Here is an 18,017-nt window from a genome sequence, read left to right on the forward strand (position 1 = left end):
GTCCTGTGATCTCAGTGTCTGGGCCCCAGCAGCCTTGGAAGCCTTGGGCTCAGGATGTGGCTCTGCAGCAGCCACCTCACTGAGACTCAGTCCAGCAAGAGCACACAAAAGCGGATCCTGGCAGTCCTGGGAAAATGGCTGTGCAGGGAATTGTGGAATTTTAGCCCTGTCTTTCTCTGTTAATTGCAAAATGGAAAAAGATAGCTTCAGATTTCTTCTCTCCTTTTGCCAGTTTTGCTTTTAATAGCTCTGAAATAAACATGACCCGGTCTTATATTGAAATTGTCAGTCATATCAGCATAGGGGCGGAGAATTTATTTGACAGCAGAGACAATGCTATTTCTGCATTTATTCAATATTCTTCTAGTGAGTGTTGCATATCCTTAAAATTCCTGCAACTAAGTATTGAAAACAGTGTAGAATATAGACTTTTCTCAGTAAAATATTTGAAGGCTTTCTCTCTCGTTTATATTTTTTAAGGTAGTTTCTCTCATACTACCCACTGCTCATAATTTCAGTTTCTTGCCAATTTCTAGTGTTGAACTGGTCTCGTTTAGGAATCAGGAATTTGTTCTTTTCTAACACTCCTTGGGTCTTGACAAAGGCGATTTGATCAATACTTACTGACCCACAGTGGAATGCAGGGTAACTTAGTAGAAGAAAAAAAAAATTAATACTAAACAAAACTTTAAAAACGAGCAGCTGTTAAGAGAGTGCCATCTCTAAGGGTGGCTAGGAGTGGATGGTGTGTCCAGCACAGTTTTCCTTTGGCAAACAGTGCTATTGCTGCTGGCATTCCAGGCCTTCCCCAGCTTCAAGCATAATTAATGTTGTAGGTGTAAGCTCTCCAAGTTGGCACAACAGCTTGATTAATTTGTTCTCTGATGTTTCTTTTGATCTGTTCTGTCAGTTCTATAGTTGCATTAACAACAGAAGAAAACAGGAGATGAAAGGGCACTCTTCTTGCAAGTAGTTTTCCAAAAATAGCAATAATTTTCCCCCTAAAATCTTCTTTATCGGCTTTATCTTCATAGATCAGGCCTCCGGCTCAAAGAAATCAAATAGCCTCTGGCTTTGTCAAATGCATGGGTATGTTTACCTTTCTCATCTTTTGAGAACCTTGTAAATGCTGTCCTTAATGTGAAACCTTGCTGAGATTTCCACCTGTCATGTTTAGGTTTTTTTCTGATTGCACAGTAGGCTCTCTTGGTTCCAGATGTAGGTGCTACCTGACTCCTTATCCTTCATAAATGAGGGCAGAGCAGAGAACCATAATGCCAGTGTGAATCAGGTAATGAAAAACTGAAATAAAAAGCACTCTTTCCTGTTAAGCACACCTTGCATCTGTAATGTTGTATGTTCCTAGCACACATCAAGGTGAAAAGACAGCTATTTTTTGGCAGGAGGGCTCACATAATTGTGTTTTGCTAAGAGACATTCAACATATGCAACAAAACTTAAAAACAAGATGATATCCATTTATGTTGATTGTCATTGTGGACTGCTCACCAAAAACCTCTGTGCTATGCTGGAAGAGGAGCAGGTGTAGCAGGGGAATCCTGTAGATAGAAAATGAGTGAACATGTGCTGTATGATGGACTCTGGGTGGCTGGTGATCCAAACCCAACATTGTTCTAAAAAGACATACAGTAAATCCTAGATGAGGAAGAGGATTAGAGACCTGGAAATAAAAATAATAGCCATGGAACTGTGAGGATATGTACAAAACATGGCAATATCCCCAAATCTGTAAATGGTACAGAAAAAATATAAACATTTCTTACCTTGCAAAAATAAAAATGTGGGATTTTCTCTTAGGAATGTCCAAGTTTGCATTGGATTAAAAAACAATAACTTCAAAAGCTGAGAAGAAACATGGATTCTGTAGCCTGTGACTTTTTGGTGGTTACAGAGAAATCAGTATCTGTCCTCTCTAAAACTTCCTGTACCTCTTTGAAAAGCAGTTGATTAGTACAGAATGGTCCCTGGGATAAATAGGTCCTGTTTAGGATCTGTCCCTGGACCTGCTGGAGCAAGTCCACAGGAGGGCCATGAAAGATGATCAGAGGGCTGGAGACCCTCTACTATGAAGACAGGCTGAGAGAGCTGGTTTTGTTTAACATGGAGAAGAGAAGGCTTCAGGTGGCCTTTCGGTACTTAAATGGACCTTAGGAAAAAAAGATGTGGTTTGGAAAAAAAAAAAGTATGGTCTGGTCATGCTCTGTTAAAGAAATTACCCAACTTTATCAAGAGGATTCATCAACCAGCTCCATTGTATGCCTAGCCCATTGATAAAGCTAATAAATAGGACTGGTTTTGGAATGAGTCACTCAGCAGGAATCCTCACAGTTTGATTGGGGATACAATGGTGTGACCTGCTGTTGTGTATCCTTTAAGCTGGTTCACAGCACATACTGCAGTTCTTGTGTTGATGCCCATCTTCTCTTGTGGTGACATGATGAGTATTTAAATAAAGCCTAGATTTTTTTTAAAAGGGCGCATTTAAAATCTCTCTCCTTTTTTTTTTTTTTTTTTAATTAAGCAGTATAGTCTTTATTCTCTTGTCTTCTGTTCAACTGGCTTCAGACTAGGCACTCAGGAATTTTGTCATCTTTAGAACTACCTGTTCTTTAAGGGCTGTGTGTATTTCATGTACTTGTATTGCAGCCTTGATAGTGACTACAGTTATTTACCTTTTTCTGTTCAGCACCTTTCTGTTTATACTAGGCTGAAAATTACTGTTTTTAGCTGCTTCAAGACTGAAAATTGGTGAAATAAATTTAGAATACAGGTGTAGGTGGTTTGGTAGAGAATGTAATTACATAGTCCACTTTCAATCCTCTTCTTTTTCATCAGAATTTCCTAAATGGAACAGCAGATAGAAGCTCATACTCAGCCGCAGAGGAAAGCAGTTCCCAGGAGAGGTGTCTTTGAGACCAGAAGAATTAAAGATGAGGTTCAGTGAATGCTTTAAATCAGCAATGCTGTAAGAAGGGCAGTCCTGTCTGCTTCCCTCCCATGGCTACATTTTGTGCTGCTGCAAGCATCTATGCAGCCATGGGGTGTACTGGGTTGGGAAATTGTTCTGGCTAAAGAATGACCCAGACAGCAGTCAGTAGTTTCTCACAGCAGTTCCCTGATGCAGTTTTTTTCTACACAGGTGTTGGAAACAAAGGGTAGGATTTGTCAAAGTATTCAGTTACAGCCTTAATTTGATCTACAAGTTTGGACTTTCAGAAATACGCACAAAGCGTTCTTGGTACTGTTACTTGTTAAACTAATAAGGAATCTAGACTAAGAAGTACCTTCATAAACTTGCTTGTAATTGTAGCTGAACGTATTAAAGCCTCTTCTGGGCTAGGTATAGTCTGATGGTTTAGAAGATCATTTCTGAACTGTAGAAATTGACAGTGTTCTACATTGTCGATTTCTACAGGTGCTGTAGCTTCCAACATGTGAGATGGGATGTTTCATCTTCTAGTGTGCAAACTTTCTATATTGCAAACGTGGGCTTTATTTGTGGTTTTTTATATCTTGATACACTTGAGTTTGAAAATACCAGAACCTGAAATTTTCCTATCCCAAAAATAGTGTATGCAGGTTCAGCTTCAAACCTCCTGAAAAACGGGTGCATTTAGGTTAGGCTGGTAGAATGGACATCACTCCAGCCATGTCTTAGCAAGGTGCCACTGAACTGTTGGTGTAGATTGTGCTTAGAGGCCTTGGAATCTCATTGTACTAGAGCTTGTAGTCTTCATATGCAAGGTACAAAGGAGAAAACACTTGGATGAGGTCACCCAGCAAATTACGAGCAGGGATTAAAATAAAACTATTGTTTTGTGGATTGCTGCTCACTAGTCTGCTGAACAGTTACTTCCCTGATATGCATGAGTGTCTCAAATACTGGAGCAATTAAATGGAGGACTGGCTGGAGAAGTCTCTGCCCTTTCTCACTGACTTTATCCAAGATGAGTGCAGAAATCAGCTGTCAGAAATGAATGTCTGTATCTGCAGGGAGGAGTTTTTCACTCATCTCTTGTTTATTGGAGATGAGCAGAGCGGGAACTGGGTGCTCCACGAGAGAAGGGGAAATGAATTAAGGTGTGCTGTTTCTAATGAGAGTGCTGCTGGAGTTTGTCAGTGTCGTGATTTGAGATTTGTTTAAACTGTGCTGTCCTTTGCAAAGGATGCTGTTATGTTTAACAAAGGGAGGGGTTTGATAAAGTGCAATTGCTACAATTTCTTGGCTGAAGGCTTCAGGAGGCGAGTAAATTTAATTTCCTGGCCTCGTTGCAGCGCTTATCTCCGTTTTGGAGCAAGTTATACATTAATCAGGGTATTAACATTTCATAAACTTTTGGAGGAAGCTAAATGTCTTGAGTGACTTCTGCATGTACTGTCCACTGTCCAACATTAAATTTATATCTTACTTTATTCTGTTCAACCTTAGTACTTTAATGACTATTCATTTCTTTCTTTGCAGCCTCTGTGAATGTGCTTGTCCAAAACTGCAAAATTTACAATGATGCTAGCTGTGATATCTCTGCCGATGGGCAGCTGCTGGCAGCCTTCATTCCCAGCAGTCAGAGAGGCTTCCCTGATGAAGGAATACTGGCTGTATATTCTCTGGCACCCCACAACTTGGGCGAGATGCTTTACACCAAGCGATTTGGTAAGCGTACGGAAGGAAGTCAGGGTGGGTGGGTGGGGGTGTGAGAACCTCAGAACTTCAGCCTTCAGTAAGAAAAGCAATAGCCTGAACATCAGTAATTGTAGCAACAGGAAGCATTTGAGTGGCCATGTAGCCAGCTGGAGATGCAGTACTGCTGGGCAGAGACTTGTGAATATGGTCTGGTAAAGTAAGGTGCTGGTATGGGGGAGCTCCTAAGAATAGGTTTTATTCCTTAAAGGACTTCATTGTCTTAGAGCACCTGTAGCAAGGAAATGTCTTCCAGAATTCGTCAGTTGTGCAGGTCTCCTTATTCTCTACCTCTTATAAGAATGAGATTAGTATGGCATACATTATGGGAATGCTGGAAGGGGATGAAAAAGCTGTGAGGATGAAACATGGGGCAGGATGTCAACCCATGAGAGAAATAACCCTTCTTTCCTTCATAGGACCTAATGCCATTTCTGTGAGCCTATCTCCAATGGGCAGATATGTTATGGTGGGACTGGCTTCCCGACGTATCCTTTTGCACCCCACTACAGAACACATGGTTGCTCAAGTTTTCAGGCTGCAACAGCCCCATGGTGGAGAAACCTCTATGAGGGTGAGTATATATGTATTCTGTTTCTGTGTGTTTGGCTCCAGCCTAGTAGTTAGTTGCTGGATTATAATAACAAAGAGGTAGCGTGCTCCAGACCCACTGAATAATAAACATGTGAAGGAATTTATTGCAGAAGTATGCAGATGTGGCAGGAGAATGTAAATACAACAGAACTACAAAACATTTCTCTTGTTTCAAATATGATGACAGACAAATACATTCCATGTTGTAGAATACATTCCTAGGGCTAGACATCATTCAGAGTACCTAGTAGGTGTTTTGTATTTTTTCGGGTGATAGGCATCTTGCTTGTAGTACTACAGTTGGCTTTGCTGAGGCAGCACATCAGCTGAGGCTTCAGGATCATTTTCTATTGTTCCCAAAAGCAACTAACCTCTAGGACAGCAGCGACCAGCAGTTTCAGGAAGGGTAGGAGGCAAGCTTCATATGGTACCTGCAAACGGAAGTTCACCATGCCTTTCCCAAACAGGCTTTGCTGGCTATTTATTAGTTAGTTCTTAATGTCTGTGTAAGCATATTTTGGCAATTGAACGATCTTTATGTTCTGCTTTGTGGTACAGCTGAATCATGAGCTGAAGCACTCTGACTCATTTAGTACCTGAGGAAAAACCTTCATCTTTTCACTAACTGACAGAGTTGAGAACATGTGTCTTGCTTTCTTAATGAGTGAAACACAGCAGCTGTTCAGTGATAGTTCTAGGTAGTAAAAGCCATCTCCAGTTCATAGTGCACAAAGAGTGTTAAGGAGTCAGAATTAAGTAATTTCTAAAGCTGAAATTTGGGTTGGATTCAAGTTCTAGACCATGTATTCAGGTGACTTGTTTTAGGAGATGAAAAATGAATCTTGAAACCTTTCACTTTTAGGGAATAACTTTACTGTATTGGAACTCCTTCCATGAGAAATCTTTTTTTCCTGGCTTTTTTTTTTTTTTTTTTTTTTTTAATATTTTTCTTTTTTTTGTTTAAGACGTCTCTCATTATTATTGCTTTTGGCCATACACTGTTTTCCCAATGTACAAGGGTTGCAGTGAGGCATTTGTCTAGTGACCTGACACTGGGGAGGGACTTGTTACTGGGAGAAATTCTTTGATTTGCCTTTGGATTTTGTAGTTGCTCTTCAGACAGGTCACGATTCAGAGAGAGTCACTTTATCAGCTGATCTAAAACTCTTGTTTATTGTCATCATCTGTTCCATATTATAAGGCAAGGGAAGATAAATGATGAAGGTGTTCTTTGGTGCACCAGTCAGCACTTTTTCAGACCTGAAAAAGCTTTACAGGTAGAGTTGGTGAAAGCTGCGTGGATATAAGATTACAAAGTACATGGATTCAGCATCCTGTTAGAGCCTTTTAAAAATCTAGTTTGCCCTGGTACTCTTTCTTTTTCAGCTATTTTAAGATCCTCGTGAAATGCTTTTTTTTTTTTCCTGCCAGAAACTGGAGTAGCCCTTCCCACAGTCTATTTACCATATCATAAGTTAAGACAGAGAAGTTCTATTAGCGAAAATCACGTCTTCATCTCATCTGTCCTTTACATTTGCTCTAAACTCCAGTTGCTATGGCTTCTAGCCCTTACTTTTGGAGATATTTTTCTGTAGCCAGCTAGATCAGCAAGCTCACTGTCTAAATGTTTCATTTATATTTCTTCATCTCCATGTCTTCAAATGCTTGTACCCCTGCTCTTAGTCACCATTTAGTGAAGTAATGCTTTGTATTCTTTAATCTTCTCTTGTAATTTAATCTTCCAGCTTTCATTTTTTTTTCTCTCTTGAATTCTCTCCAAAAAAGCCTTTTCTTTTTTCTTTCTTTTTTTCCTCCCCTCGTTCTGGGATGTGTTTAAATGTACATAATGTGATAAGCACAGTTTTACCAGAAGCCCACAGAGAGTAGGTTTTTTCTATTTCTTTTGAACAACAGCATTTACTTATGTAGTCAGTAGTCATTGAGGGGAGGGTTCAGGTTTCAGGGGGGTTGCTGTTTTGGTGCATTGAAAATTTTGTACAATTTTTTCCCAGTCTTGCTTTTCATACTTGCTCCACATCACTGCACTTCTGTCTTTCTCATCTGCTGCAGTTCTGGATTTTTTTTTCCCTCCAGATGGATTGCATGTATCCTAAAGGTTGCTTTTTTCATCTTTCTTGCACATGTATTTATAGCTTCCAAAACCTTTCCCCCACGTTTTAAAATCCATCCAGTCTAGCAGGATTTGCTAACTATATTGCTCTTTCCCCCTTTTCCAAATCATGTTTAAAGATGTTAAAAATGTCTTGATTCTGACTGCTTTGGGCTTGGAGCTTTATGTGTGTGTGACAAGTCACAGCTAGATCAGTTTGAATTAATCTGGTTAAAGAACCTTCCTGTTGAGTGATGTTGGGTATTGTTTCAACATTTTGCTGTGCTGCTGGTTGTCTTTGTGCAGTCCACAGGACTAAGCTTAGAAAGCATGCAGCTGTTAATTTTGTTCATTAATTAATTAAATACTACTCAGTCTAGTTGTAAAAATTAGTGCATCCACCACAGGTATTTCTTCTGCCTCAAGTTTTGCAATAAGACTGCTTCATAAGTTTGTAATACTTTCCAAGACGTGCAAAATGAAAATAGAGTTTTAAGTAGGAAACTTTATCATATTCTTAGCACACTGTCCTTATAGTGGCTGACATTTATATTCAGTTGAGTAAAAATCTGTTTATAGCTTGGCCAGCATGCAGTACAAAAAGGTTTAGGAAACCTGGTGAAACTGTATTCTTTAATACCTAATTTAATATGCACCTTAGAGAGAATCAGAAAGCATTTTTGTTGCCTCTCTGCCAACAGCTTGTAATACAAAGCACTTGTTACTCAAACTCTTAATTAAAAATGAGTCAGAGCCATGTTTGAAGCAATATTTTGTGGATATTTTAATTATACCCTACTCCAAAACTCCCAAAAGAAATGCTACATTACATTCTTTGAGAATTCTTATAAGTTGTTTGACAGTTCTTCCTGCCTTCCTGCCTCCCTGCCTCCCTCATGGATTTGCAGTCAATGATCTGGAAGAGTAGGGCTTGGCAACATGGCCTCTAAACTGCTGCTGGCCTGTGCAATACAGAGATTATTTCTGATGCAAATTAACCCTTTTCCACATCCTTAATTAGTGGTCAGTGGAATGCAGATTTCTGTTTCTTGGAGAGTTTTTTCCATTTTGAATCTGATGCAGTTAATTAATTTTGTTACATGAAACTTTAATACATTTAATTGTACTAGAAATCCACTGGCTGTTGATGTCATTTTCTGAGAACTACAGCACTTTTGGATTGTACTAAGGAACACCTTGGTTATACAAGTGTACATTGTCAGTATACATCTTGCTGCTAGTTTTCAGAGAGATTGGGTAGAGTTCACAACAGGTCAGGGCTGTCATGATTTGACAGTTACGAATTTCGTTCAGAAATAAAGTCATGAATTGTCATCAGATGTGGTAGTTGTGAGCTAGAGGTTCATACTTTTTTTGTTCACTCCCTTCAGATTGGCTTGATTAGCATTTCACATGGAAACCTGGCTTTGCTGTAGAACAGTTTTTAAACTTCAGTCTGAAAATGAAAGCTCTCTAGTCATATTGATTTAACAGGAGGGGTATGCATGAATATCAAATGTTTGTTGCTTGTGTTCTTGGGGATGTCTTTTTGCACATCTCTGAAGTGTATCTGTAGCTGGAGAGTACAGGGAAGGAATTGCTTTTAGCAGAAGTCTAGCTTGGGGGTGGTACAGAAAGCAGTGATGCTGGGAATTGTCTGCAATTTGAGTTTCAGAGAGAGAAAGCTTGGAGACAGGACCCAAGTGTGGAGTAAGAATAGGTCTTGTAGCCTGTTTTGAAAACATAGGTGGAATTGGTCTCTAAAATAAAGCATGTTTTCAAGTGTTTCGGTTTAGTGTGATTTTTGAATTCCACGTGCTTCCAAGCATATTTGGATGTTAAAGGACTTAGAAGAACACAAAATTAGAATCTTTTTTGGAGCTGAAGGTCTTTAGAAACATGGGAAGAGTAAGGATCATATTGCCCTGGATCTGATAGCAGTGGTACTAGTGAGAAAGGCAACCAGAAGGTAGTTTTATTTCTAGCATTCACAAATGCTGATGCCCTTGCAATGTTTAATGTTTTTCATTCTACCCAGAGGAAGATAACTTGGAAATATCAGCAAAACATGATTACTGGAATCCAAATTAAAATAAAACCTGGAAAGTAGCTTTTAAGTTGAAGATCCAAGTGAGGTAGGCGATGGAAAAATTTGATTGACATGAAGCTGAAGAGCAAATCATACAATTCGTGGGGATAAAGTGACCTAACCCCCATCTCAAATACTGCACTTGCTTTGAATGTGGAAAAAAATCAGGCTGTGGAAATCCAGAATTAGTTCTTGACAAGACTGCTGCTATTTGGGAAACATTCCTATGAAGTGGTCGGGTCAATAACCTGGACGGAACAGAGTATGTGTACATTTCTATTGTAAACAGATGGAGAATTCCAAATAGCAGAGGAAGAAGGGCCTGAAACAGAAAGGTTGGAGAGTTTTAGCACAAAGCCAAGGCTTTTTTTGTTCTAGCATATTAACTCTTAATGAGTACAATGCACAGAATATGTGAAAAGTTACAGTTTTCCTAAGTGCTGTTGCATTCTGAGCTTCATGCAAGTGCCAGTGGAATGTATCCAGTGTGGTCTGCAGAGGTCACTCACTGACTCTCTGGGTGAGCTATGCAAACTCCTGCAGCTATAAGTGACCAAGCTTTAAGCCTGAAAGCAAATACCCTGCACATCTGCTTCACTGGGGCAAAAGTTAGTTTTATCAGAATCTTTGGTAATGCAAAAATAAAATTGGTTAGGAGAATATGAGGAGATGGCTTACTGCAACACAGTATCGCTAGTGAAAGAGTTCATGTGAACTAACATATTTCTGAGAACAAGAATAGTGGATAAGAAAGTACCAGCCTCTTGCTGGCTTGTTGAAGAATGTGTTGGTGTGTTCCCTTGGGGTCTACTTTTAAGAAAGCTTTGACATCTTCAGGTCAACAGGGTGATCATCTGACAACTCCAAATAGAACTGCAAATAATATGTCCAATTACTGCCCAAAGAAATTTTTCTCTCTTGGCAGAAGTCAAACCACGTAGACGTTTTTTAGGCTTTCAAAAGGCCACACAAAGTCACAGACTGCAGGCATTTGTTGATACTAGGGAGAGAACATGGAAACAGAACCCTTTTTTGACTGAAACAGGAAATCCCTCTTTTTAATAGAGTGGAGCATAATTGTCTGGTTGAGACTGAATAGTTTATATATTCTTTGCATTGGCAGATTGTCTCAGGTATCTTTAGGAAAACAGATCAAATCCAAAACCCATTTTGGTAAACACTGCTTTTGTAGAGTGCTGTAAAAAAGAGCTGTGTTCAACATCACTGGAAAATGCAGCACAACCTTGGTGGTGCTGATGACATGAAGATTTGCACAGGTGTGCACATTTGAGAGTATGGATGCAGAAATATGCAGGAAGAGTATGTTGTAAGAGTTAGTTATATTGCTGTCTTGAGCAATTCAGCTGTGTCTCCTTGACGTCTGCTGAGACAGAACTTGAAGGAAACTAAAAACTCATTTGAACCCTTCATAAAATACTGTGTTAATATCTCATGTGATAGTTAAACCTGGGACAATGTCTGTTTTAGCAAACTGGTGTGAAGTAAAGGCAAATGACATCTCTTCAGGATGTTTTTACTTCATAGGATGTGAAACTGAGAGCCAAGACGTTTTGTTTAATATGAGGTCCAGTATTTGGAGAGTAGAGCTTTTGCTCTTCAGATAAGGCCTTGAGCCTGTTTGCCCTAGAAGAGCTACTGTTAGCTTTGATGCAGTTTGGTACATAGTTTTAACTAGATTTAAGAAATTATGGCAAACATGGTTCCGCATCTGAAATTATTTATGTGCAGTCATCTTGCCCAAGTCATTTAGCGGGAAGGGAGCACAAGTGAATTATTACCAATTTGTATTGAACTGGGCATGGGCTGAGAAGAAATTAGTGTTTGCTATTTCATAGAAACTTTTTTTGGTACTACTTCTTACCATCTTCCTTGAATTAAATTTGAACCAACTCTTTCTTCCAATATTTATTCCTTCCAGACATGGAGGCATCTGGATGACAGCCTCTTTTCACCTAGATGAGGATGCATGTAGCTCTGTCATCAACATGTTGTTGACATTTGATCTTGTATGCCATTCTACTGAGGCTCAGCAGACGGAGAACAGAGTGGAATGGCAGCTGTGCACAAATCCTTTGCTCTTGTCACTGCGTTTTTAACACATTGTAGATGTTGCTGTTACAGTCTCAGCATGACATTTAATGAGGAATTCACAGATACTGGTTTTGGTTTGCAGTCTGAGTTAAGGGCAAAAATGAAAAAGGTTTGTCGTTCCTATTGCTGGAGAAATGACCATATCTCTATTAGATTGATGCAGCATTGAGAGCTGTTGGTGATTTTTGCAAGAGAGAGCAGCAGTGGGATACAGTCCAGTTTTGTTTGCACAGTTCAGTTTGCTTGTGCATCTGCACTGAATATACATACACGTGTATCTATCTTCTGTCATTCTAATCCCTTTGGCATTCCTGTTTCTCTCCTTTCATCTTTTCCAACCATGTGCATGTGCAAATGAAAAGATAATAGTTTTGTTCAACAATTTCTTGCTTACTCAACCCTAGGTTTCAAATCTAGGTTTGGACCAGTCCCATAAGGGGGTTTTTGGAGCTATTACCCTGGTTTTACAGCCTTTGAAAGACAGGCAGTAAAATAATGAGCCACTTCACTGCAAGTGTGTTATTTTCCTGAGTGAGAGCTTTGTTACCTAAGACGATCCATTTCTTCCTAAGACCTTCCCACTGGTTATTTTTAAATGTAGTAGTTGCATAGCAGGCTTGTGAAATAAAGTATCAGCTGATAATGCAAAGAGCTCACCTAAAGAAGGAAAGGATTAGGTGTGCTTTATGAGACTTCTCTGAATTTGAAATATCAGCAATAAATTATGTGATCAATGAGGATCAGGAAGAACCAACAATATTACATTTGCAGAAAGTTTCTTAATCCATCCAACAGGAATTTCTGGTGCTGGCCTGTTTCAGGAATTGGATCAACTATCCACAGTTAAGGTTTCAGTTGTTGCTGCAAATGAAGAGTTCCCATTTAATTTGTTGTGGCTCAGAAAGCAAAGCTAGGATTTTCTGCATGGACAATAGGTGCAGAAAAAGGCAGAAAGAGGTTTGTTATATTGGTAAAGACTGAAGAAAAATTTTATATATAATCCTATTGCATCTGAGGAAGATAAATGGAGTTGAAAGAAATTTTATTTGTGCTGAGCACTGGACGATAAAATCCATTTGAGGATAGCACTGACAAATCCAAAAGGATAAGTGCATTATTTTTCACTTCTTCCATTTTAGCAGAGAAGATCTATTGGAAAGATGTGTATGTTGTTAGCAGGAATCAGCTGTGGGGGAGGGGTTAAGCAGTATAGACCAACCTACCTAACAGGGAGAGACTGGGAGCAAGAAAGCAAATCCTTTCCCTCATCTCATCATGGAAAATGGGTGCCTTTTTCTTTGTATCTTCATATAGGCACAGAGACTCCTTCCAGACCAAGGGGAGACTTGCTATGTTTCAAAATGCTGGTATACGTTATCTTAAGAATAAATGTATTGAGCAAACAGTCAGTTATATCAAGGAGTATTTGTTTTGCTTTGCTTTGTCTGCTTTAGACAAGCTAGACTTGAATTTTGCTGTAGAGAGGGTTCTGAATTTTATCATATTGAATTTCATCATATTTTGTGAAATTCACTAATAGGCAGCAAAGTAAAAAATGTAATCTAAGCAAAAATATTGTGCTATTTATTAGGGAAATCAGGTTAGAATGTCTTTTTCTTATTATACTTCTGGGTCTTCAAAAAACATGAACTAATTGACTGCATAATACAAGTCAGTGATGCAGCCTTACTGGCAAAGGATGTGGTGTATTCAGTGGAGTGGTAGATGCTTTATAGAAACAGTGTCAGAGGTAAGCTAGTTAACACATTGGCATTATAAAAATATCAGGTAGGATATTTCAGTGGTAACACACTATTTGGAGGAGGCAAAAAAAAAGATAATTGATTTAAATGCTGTCTTGACAAGGTTCTTGCAATCAACAAAATGAAGTCAAACTTGCTCTGCTTATGCCTTCATGCTGTCACTGCATCTTATCTGCTGCTTGGGCAAATACAGTTGGAGTTCATCTTTTTCTGCATTTGTTTTAATGCTCTTTGAGTAGTTTCAGACTATATGTTGGCCTTGCTTGGAGATGGAGTTAACTTAATACAGTGTTGTGGATTGGCTGTGATTTTAGGGCTGCATCTGTGACATATTTCATATACCTTAGAATGCTAAGTGAGGTATGAGGCACCTATGGTGACCAGAGCCTCTGGTATAGCTGCAGTTGTATTGATGAAGCTATGCAGCATCTACAGTCACTGTGGTGGTAGTATAACCCATACCCATATGAAGAGCACTTTGTTTACCAGTACAAACTTTGCATCTGTGGAGGTGAGAGGTACAATTATTGGCTGCCATTATAGTTATACTCATCCAGCAGAGATAAATGATTGTTTCTGAAGCTCTTCCTTGGCAACCCAGGTCAGAGTAGCTGCAAAACTGTGTATTTTACCAGTGCTCAAAGATGTTTCTATAGTGTTTAACACATCAGATATTTCTTTCACTATGTGTTTTCACTGTCTGTCAGCCTTTGGTGACAGCGTTAATTCAGTTGAAAATTAATAATTTTGTTTTAGGGTGATGATTTACAAACTCACCTTATCTGCTTCAGGGATGGCAAGGATCTCCCCATGTAAAAGAGACAACAGCTGCACCCCTCCCCAAGCAGTCTTTATCAAGGCTTATCTAATAGCCAGCTTACTGCTTAGGCTAAGTAAAGGTAATGGCTTGAAATTTATTGGCATCTCGAAATCAGATGCATCTAGTCAAGAGCAGAAGTGTCTCTATTGAATTAAAAAAAAGATAAAAAGCAAGAGTTCCTGCTGAGTTTTCCTGCCTGCTTGTGCCAAAACTTTCTCTCCTCCAGCTTCAAAACATGTTTGTTCTTTCTTGAGTGCCAGAGAAAAGAAAGGTCTCACTCTGGCAAACAAGTAGCGTTCAGCATTCCCCTGCTTTTCATTGCTCTCCTTAGAGGTGGGAAGGCCTTGAGCAAAGAGGTGGCTGTGCAGACGATGCGATGCCTCCGCCTTGGCCAGGCACGGCGCCGCTTGGATCAGGCGAGCGGTGCAGCGCCGTGGCCAACTGGCAGCGGGAGCACAGACTTGGGGCAGCCTGCTGCTGCTTTGATGACTGACAGGATCCTGGCAATTGCTCTGTCCAGCTTTTTAGTGTTGCCACATCCCAGAAATGGGGGGGAAAGGTGGAATTTGAAGGGTGTTATTAAAAAAGCAGCAGCTTCCATGGTACAGAATGGGAGGGGAGGACAGAAGGACTAGCTCAATAACAAGGACATAGCGGAGACTTTTAGCAAAAAGTTTTCTTACCCCTCCAGGGCAGGTATAAATTAACTGTCTAGCTCTGTGCTTATGTGCTGTGCCCTGGGCCTGTCAGCTTGACATTGAGGAAGAGATCATTGAGAAAGATTCCTTGAGGCTGTTGCTTGTCATGCAGTCTCTCCTGGCATTCTGCCGTAAGTAAATACCTAACTTCCTGGCTATGACAGGTGAAACAGTACTGATGTGACAGCAGTGACAAGTTGGAGGGGAAACAGCAGCAGTGGGCTTGAGGTGGCCTTTGCACTCCAAATGCAGCTTGTTTGTTGAATAATTTGAGGACCTATTTTTTCCTAAGGCCATATAGCCCTGCTTTCTTTGAGTCGTCGTTTCCTATGCCTATAAAGCAATGAAAGGAGCTTTAGAGAGCTCAGTGCATGATGTACATGCCCACTCCTGTTGAGTGAGGATGGAAAAGGCACACGGAAGAGATAAGCAGTTGCTTCTAGTACAGTTTTTGGAAATAGAAAAGTGCAGACAAAAATTGCTCAGCCGAATCTTTCCCCACACTTCATGATTACAGGGCTGTAAAATGGAAGCAACCAACTTGTTTCTTTAGTGAGTATTGCTTTCCTTTGGTAGGAGTTGCCTTTTGTGTGGAAGTTTAGGTACCTAGACAGTTTTGGTTTTTCTAGAGGAAGACTTTTACCTTCCTGACATCCACTGAACTCAGGGAGAGATGGATTCCTTGAAATGATAGAAGACTGCTGGAATTCCTGGTAAAGTGTAGAGAGATCACCAGAGACAGTTTTCTACAAACGCAACTACAGGTCAAGCAACTGTTCTGTGCAATTCAGGATGGGTCATGGGGCCCTAAAGGGAAGGAGTAGGACCTATCATGTGTACTGAAATGATATATATATATATGTCATTTTGCAAGAAGAGAACAGCTTGCTATACTTGTGTTACCTGTTAGAGTTTAAGCTTCCATAGGTATATTCTGAAGATCACACTCCTCAGACTTCACAGTGTTAGTAGTTAGAGAAATATACCATTCAAATCTCTATTTCAGAAGAGGATCTGGACATAAAGGCAGCCACCCACTTTCTAAAATGCTGAATTGCCACATCTAATGGTGTGGCTAATGTATGACTGGATTAGTGGTATAGTGATGCCTTATAAGAGCAAGGTTGACAATGCTTACAGTGAAGAGCATGGAAGTTTTCTGTGACTGCTGATGGTGATTATGGGGGAATAACGTGTGGTGCAATATGGTATTTCCTAACCAAAAGTGTCACACCATTAAAAATAAGCTCTCTGATGGAGTATGTTGGGCACCTTAAAGATCAATCACTGCACTTTTACAGCAGTGTTTCTAAACTGATTCCTGAACACTAGGCCATCAACATGGCTTTTACACATGGTCTGCAATTCATCTGTGGACCAGCCCTAATGAAAAGAAACTCTTGAATTACCAATTTTATGTATTTGTATTGTTAATTTTAAGAGTTTGAGGGTTGGCAGCAATCACTTGACCTAGAAGCTGGAGAGTTGTATTTATGTAGGATTCCTGTAGTAACCTGAGTATTTTTCCTAGAAGTTCAGAAGTACAAAGCCTGAACAATCCACAACAAAGAGATGTGGTCAGTCTGTGGTGTGTTTTCAGGCTGGCTCCTTGGGTTGAAATATCATAGTACCTTTTTTTAAGATTTAGCAATCAAAATAAGACAAAAGAAAAAAAATCCAGAAGGAATTAGCTGTGATCTATGGCAAATAATGCTTCCTTGTAGAGTTCTGACCTTCTTTGAAGAGAAGGACCTGCTGATGTTGAAGGAACTTGAATTCTTTTTTCCACTCTGTGTATAGAGTAGGGGGTCTTGCTAATGGGTGCAATTGCAACAGACAGTCTGTATGACTGCATCAGATTGATTAGCTGGGTCCTGGTTACTGCTGCGAGTGGTGATTATGCCAGTACAGCTGCTTTCTCTTTTTATGTACTAATTACCACACGCATGGATGTCATCACCCTTAACACTGCATGGAGTTGTCCCATTAGCGTGGGAGTGGGAAGCAGCAGGGGAGGGGAGCTCTTCAGTGTGACAAGCTGTTTAGAATTGAATGGAGTGGAATGATGAAGCAACTATTCTGATGCAGAATTTTAAAGCTATCTTGTCTTTGAGATTCAGCCTTTAGACAGCACTTGTACGGTTTCAAAACTGGACTCATGTCCTTGGAGGAGTATTTTTCATGGGGTGCTGTTTACTGCAAAGCAGTAAAAGCAGTAAAGTTCAGCTGGAGCCAGCAAGTCTCCCGCCTTGGTGTGGCTGGCTATGGAGCATGTGGGACAACAGCTGTTCAAGTTGACCTGCAAGTTGAGAGAGCTTTCCTGCTAGCCCAAGAAGGCTTCTTTAGATGTCACAAAGCCGTTCTTGGTAGAAGAGAAACTCTTTGTTTCTGACTTGCCAGAGAAGAATATGATTGAAGTCCCTTGCAGTCTTGAGAGATTCAGGAGGCTTGTTTTATGAATTTATGCTCCTGGTTCTGGCTGACCCCTCCCTTTCCCCTCCTTCCTGCTCCTTCTCCAAATCCAGTCTTCCCATCTGAGAGTGCACCGTAATCTCCATGGTAACAGGTGTTAGCCATCCTACATCTGATTGCCCAGCCCCGTTCTCTCCTTGCCCTTCCCTCTGTCCTGCCCTAGCAAGCAAGGCAGGGCAGGGCAATGGGACTGACATGACAGAGATGGGTAAGACCTGGCTAAACCCCTAAAGACCTGTTCCTTCTGCACAAATGCTGGGCCTCTCTTAATACACTAACTGCTGAGTGATAGCCAAGGCAAAGAATGTCCAGCTTCTGCCATACAGAGAAACCTGGTTTTTCTTATCTAATGTGACCCCCTCAGAGGAGCAGTTAAATTTGTTACTGGTGATGGGAACTATGTAGCTATACTGTTTTGCTCTGACTGACTTTGTGTATGTATAGGATGGTCAGCATGAAGGTTCTGGGTACTAGCTATTGGAGGGCACATAGTTAAGTAATCCCTGACTCATGCTTCTCTAGTCAAATTGTCAAACAGGCAAGATATGCAGTGGACAACAGAACTATGCAGTAAAATGGTCCCAGTTTGTTATGATAGCTGATAAGTCCCATCCTAATGGCTTCTAATTATGTACTTCAAGTCACCTCAGCAGTGCAGTA

General features: G+C 40.2%; 2 protein-coding genes across 9 annotated transcripts in view; both read left to right on the forward strand.

Moving 5' to 3' along the window:
- PHF21A (PHD finger protein 21A) overlaps window positions 1-18,017 on the forward strand; it is a 508,751-nt gene that overhangs the window by 141,220 nt on the left and 349,514 nt on the right. The window lies entirely within an intron of this gene.
- AMBRA1 (autophagy and beclin 1 regulator 1) overlaps window positions 1-18,017 on the forward strand; it is a 125,284-nt gene that overhangs the window by 80,610 nt on the left and 26,657 nt on the right. For all 8 annotated transcript variants that reach the window (XM_066321161.1, XM_066321166.1, XM_066321167.1 and 5 more), the window contains 2 exons: window positions 4,484-4,672; window positions 5,119-5,273. In XM_066321161.1, the coding sequence (XP_066177258.1) occupies window positions 4,484-4,672; window positions 5,119-5,273 (344 nt within the window). The remainder of the gene's footprint in view (window positions 1-4,483; window positions 4,673-5,118; window positions 5,274-18,017) is intronic.

The sequence above is a fragment of the Sylvia atricapilla genome, chromosome 6 (assembly GCF_009819655.1).
Source record: "Sylvia atricapilla isolate bSylAtr1 chromosome 6, bSylAtr1.pri, whole genome shotgun sequence".
Lineage (NCBI taxonomy): Eukaryota > Metazoa > Chordata > Aves > Passeriformes > Sylviidae > Sylvia > Sylvia atricapilla.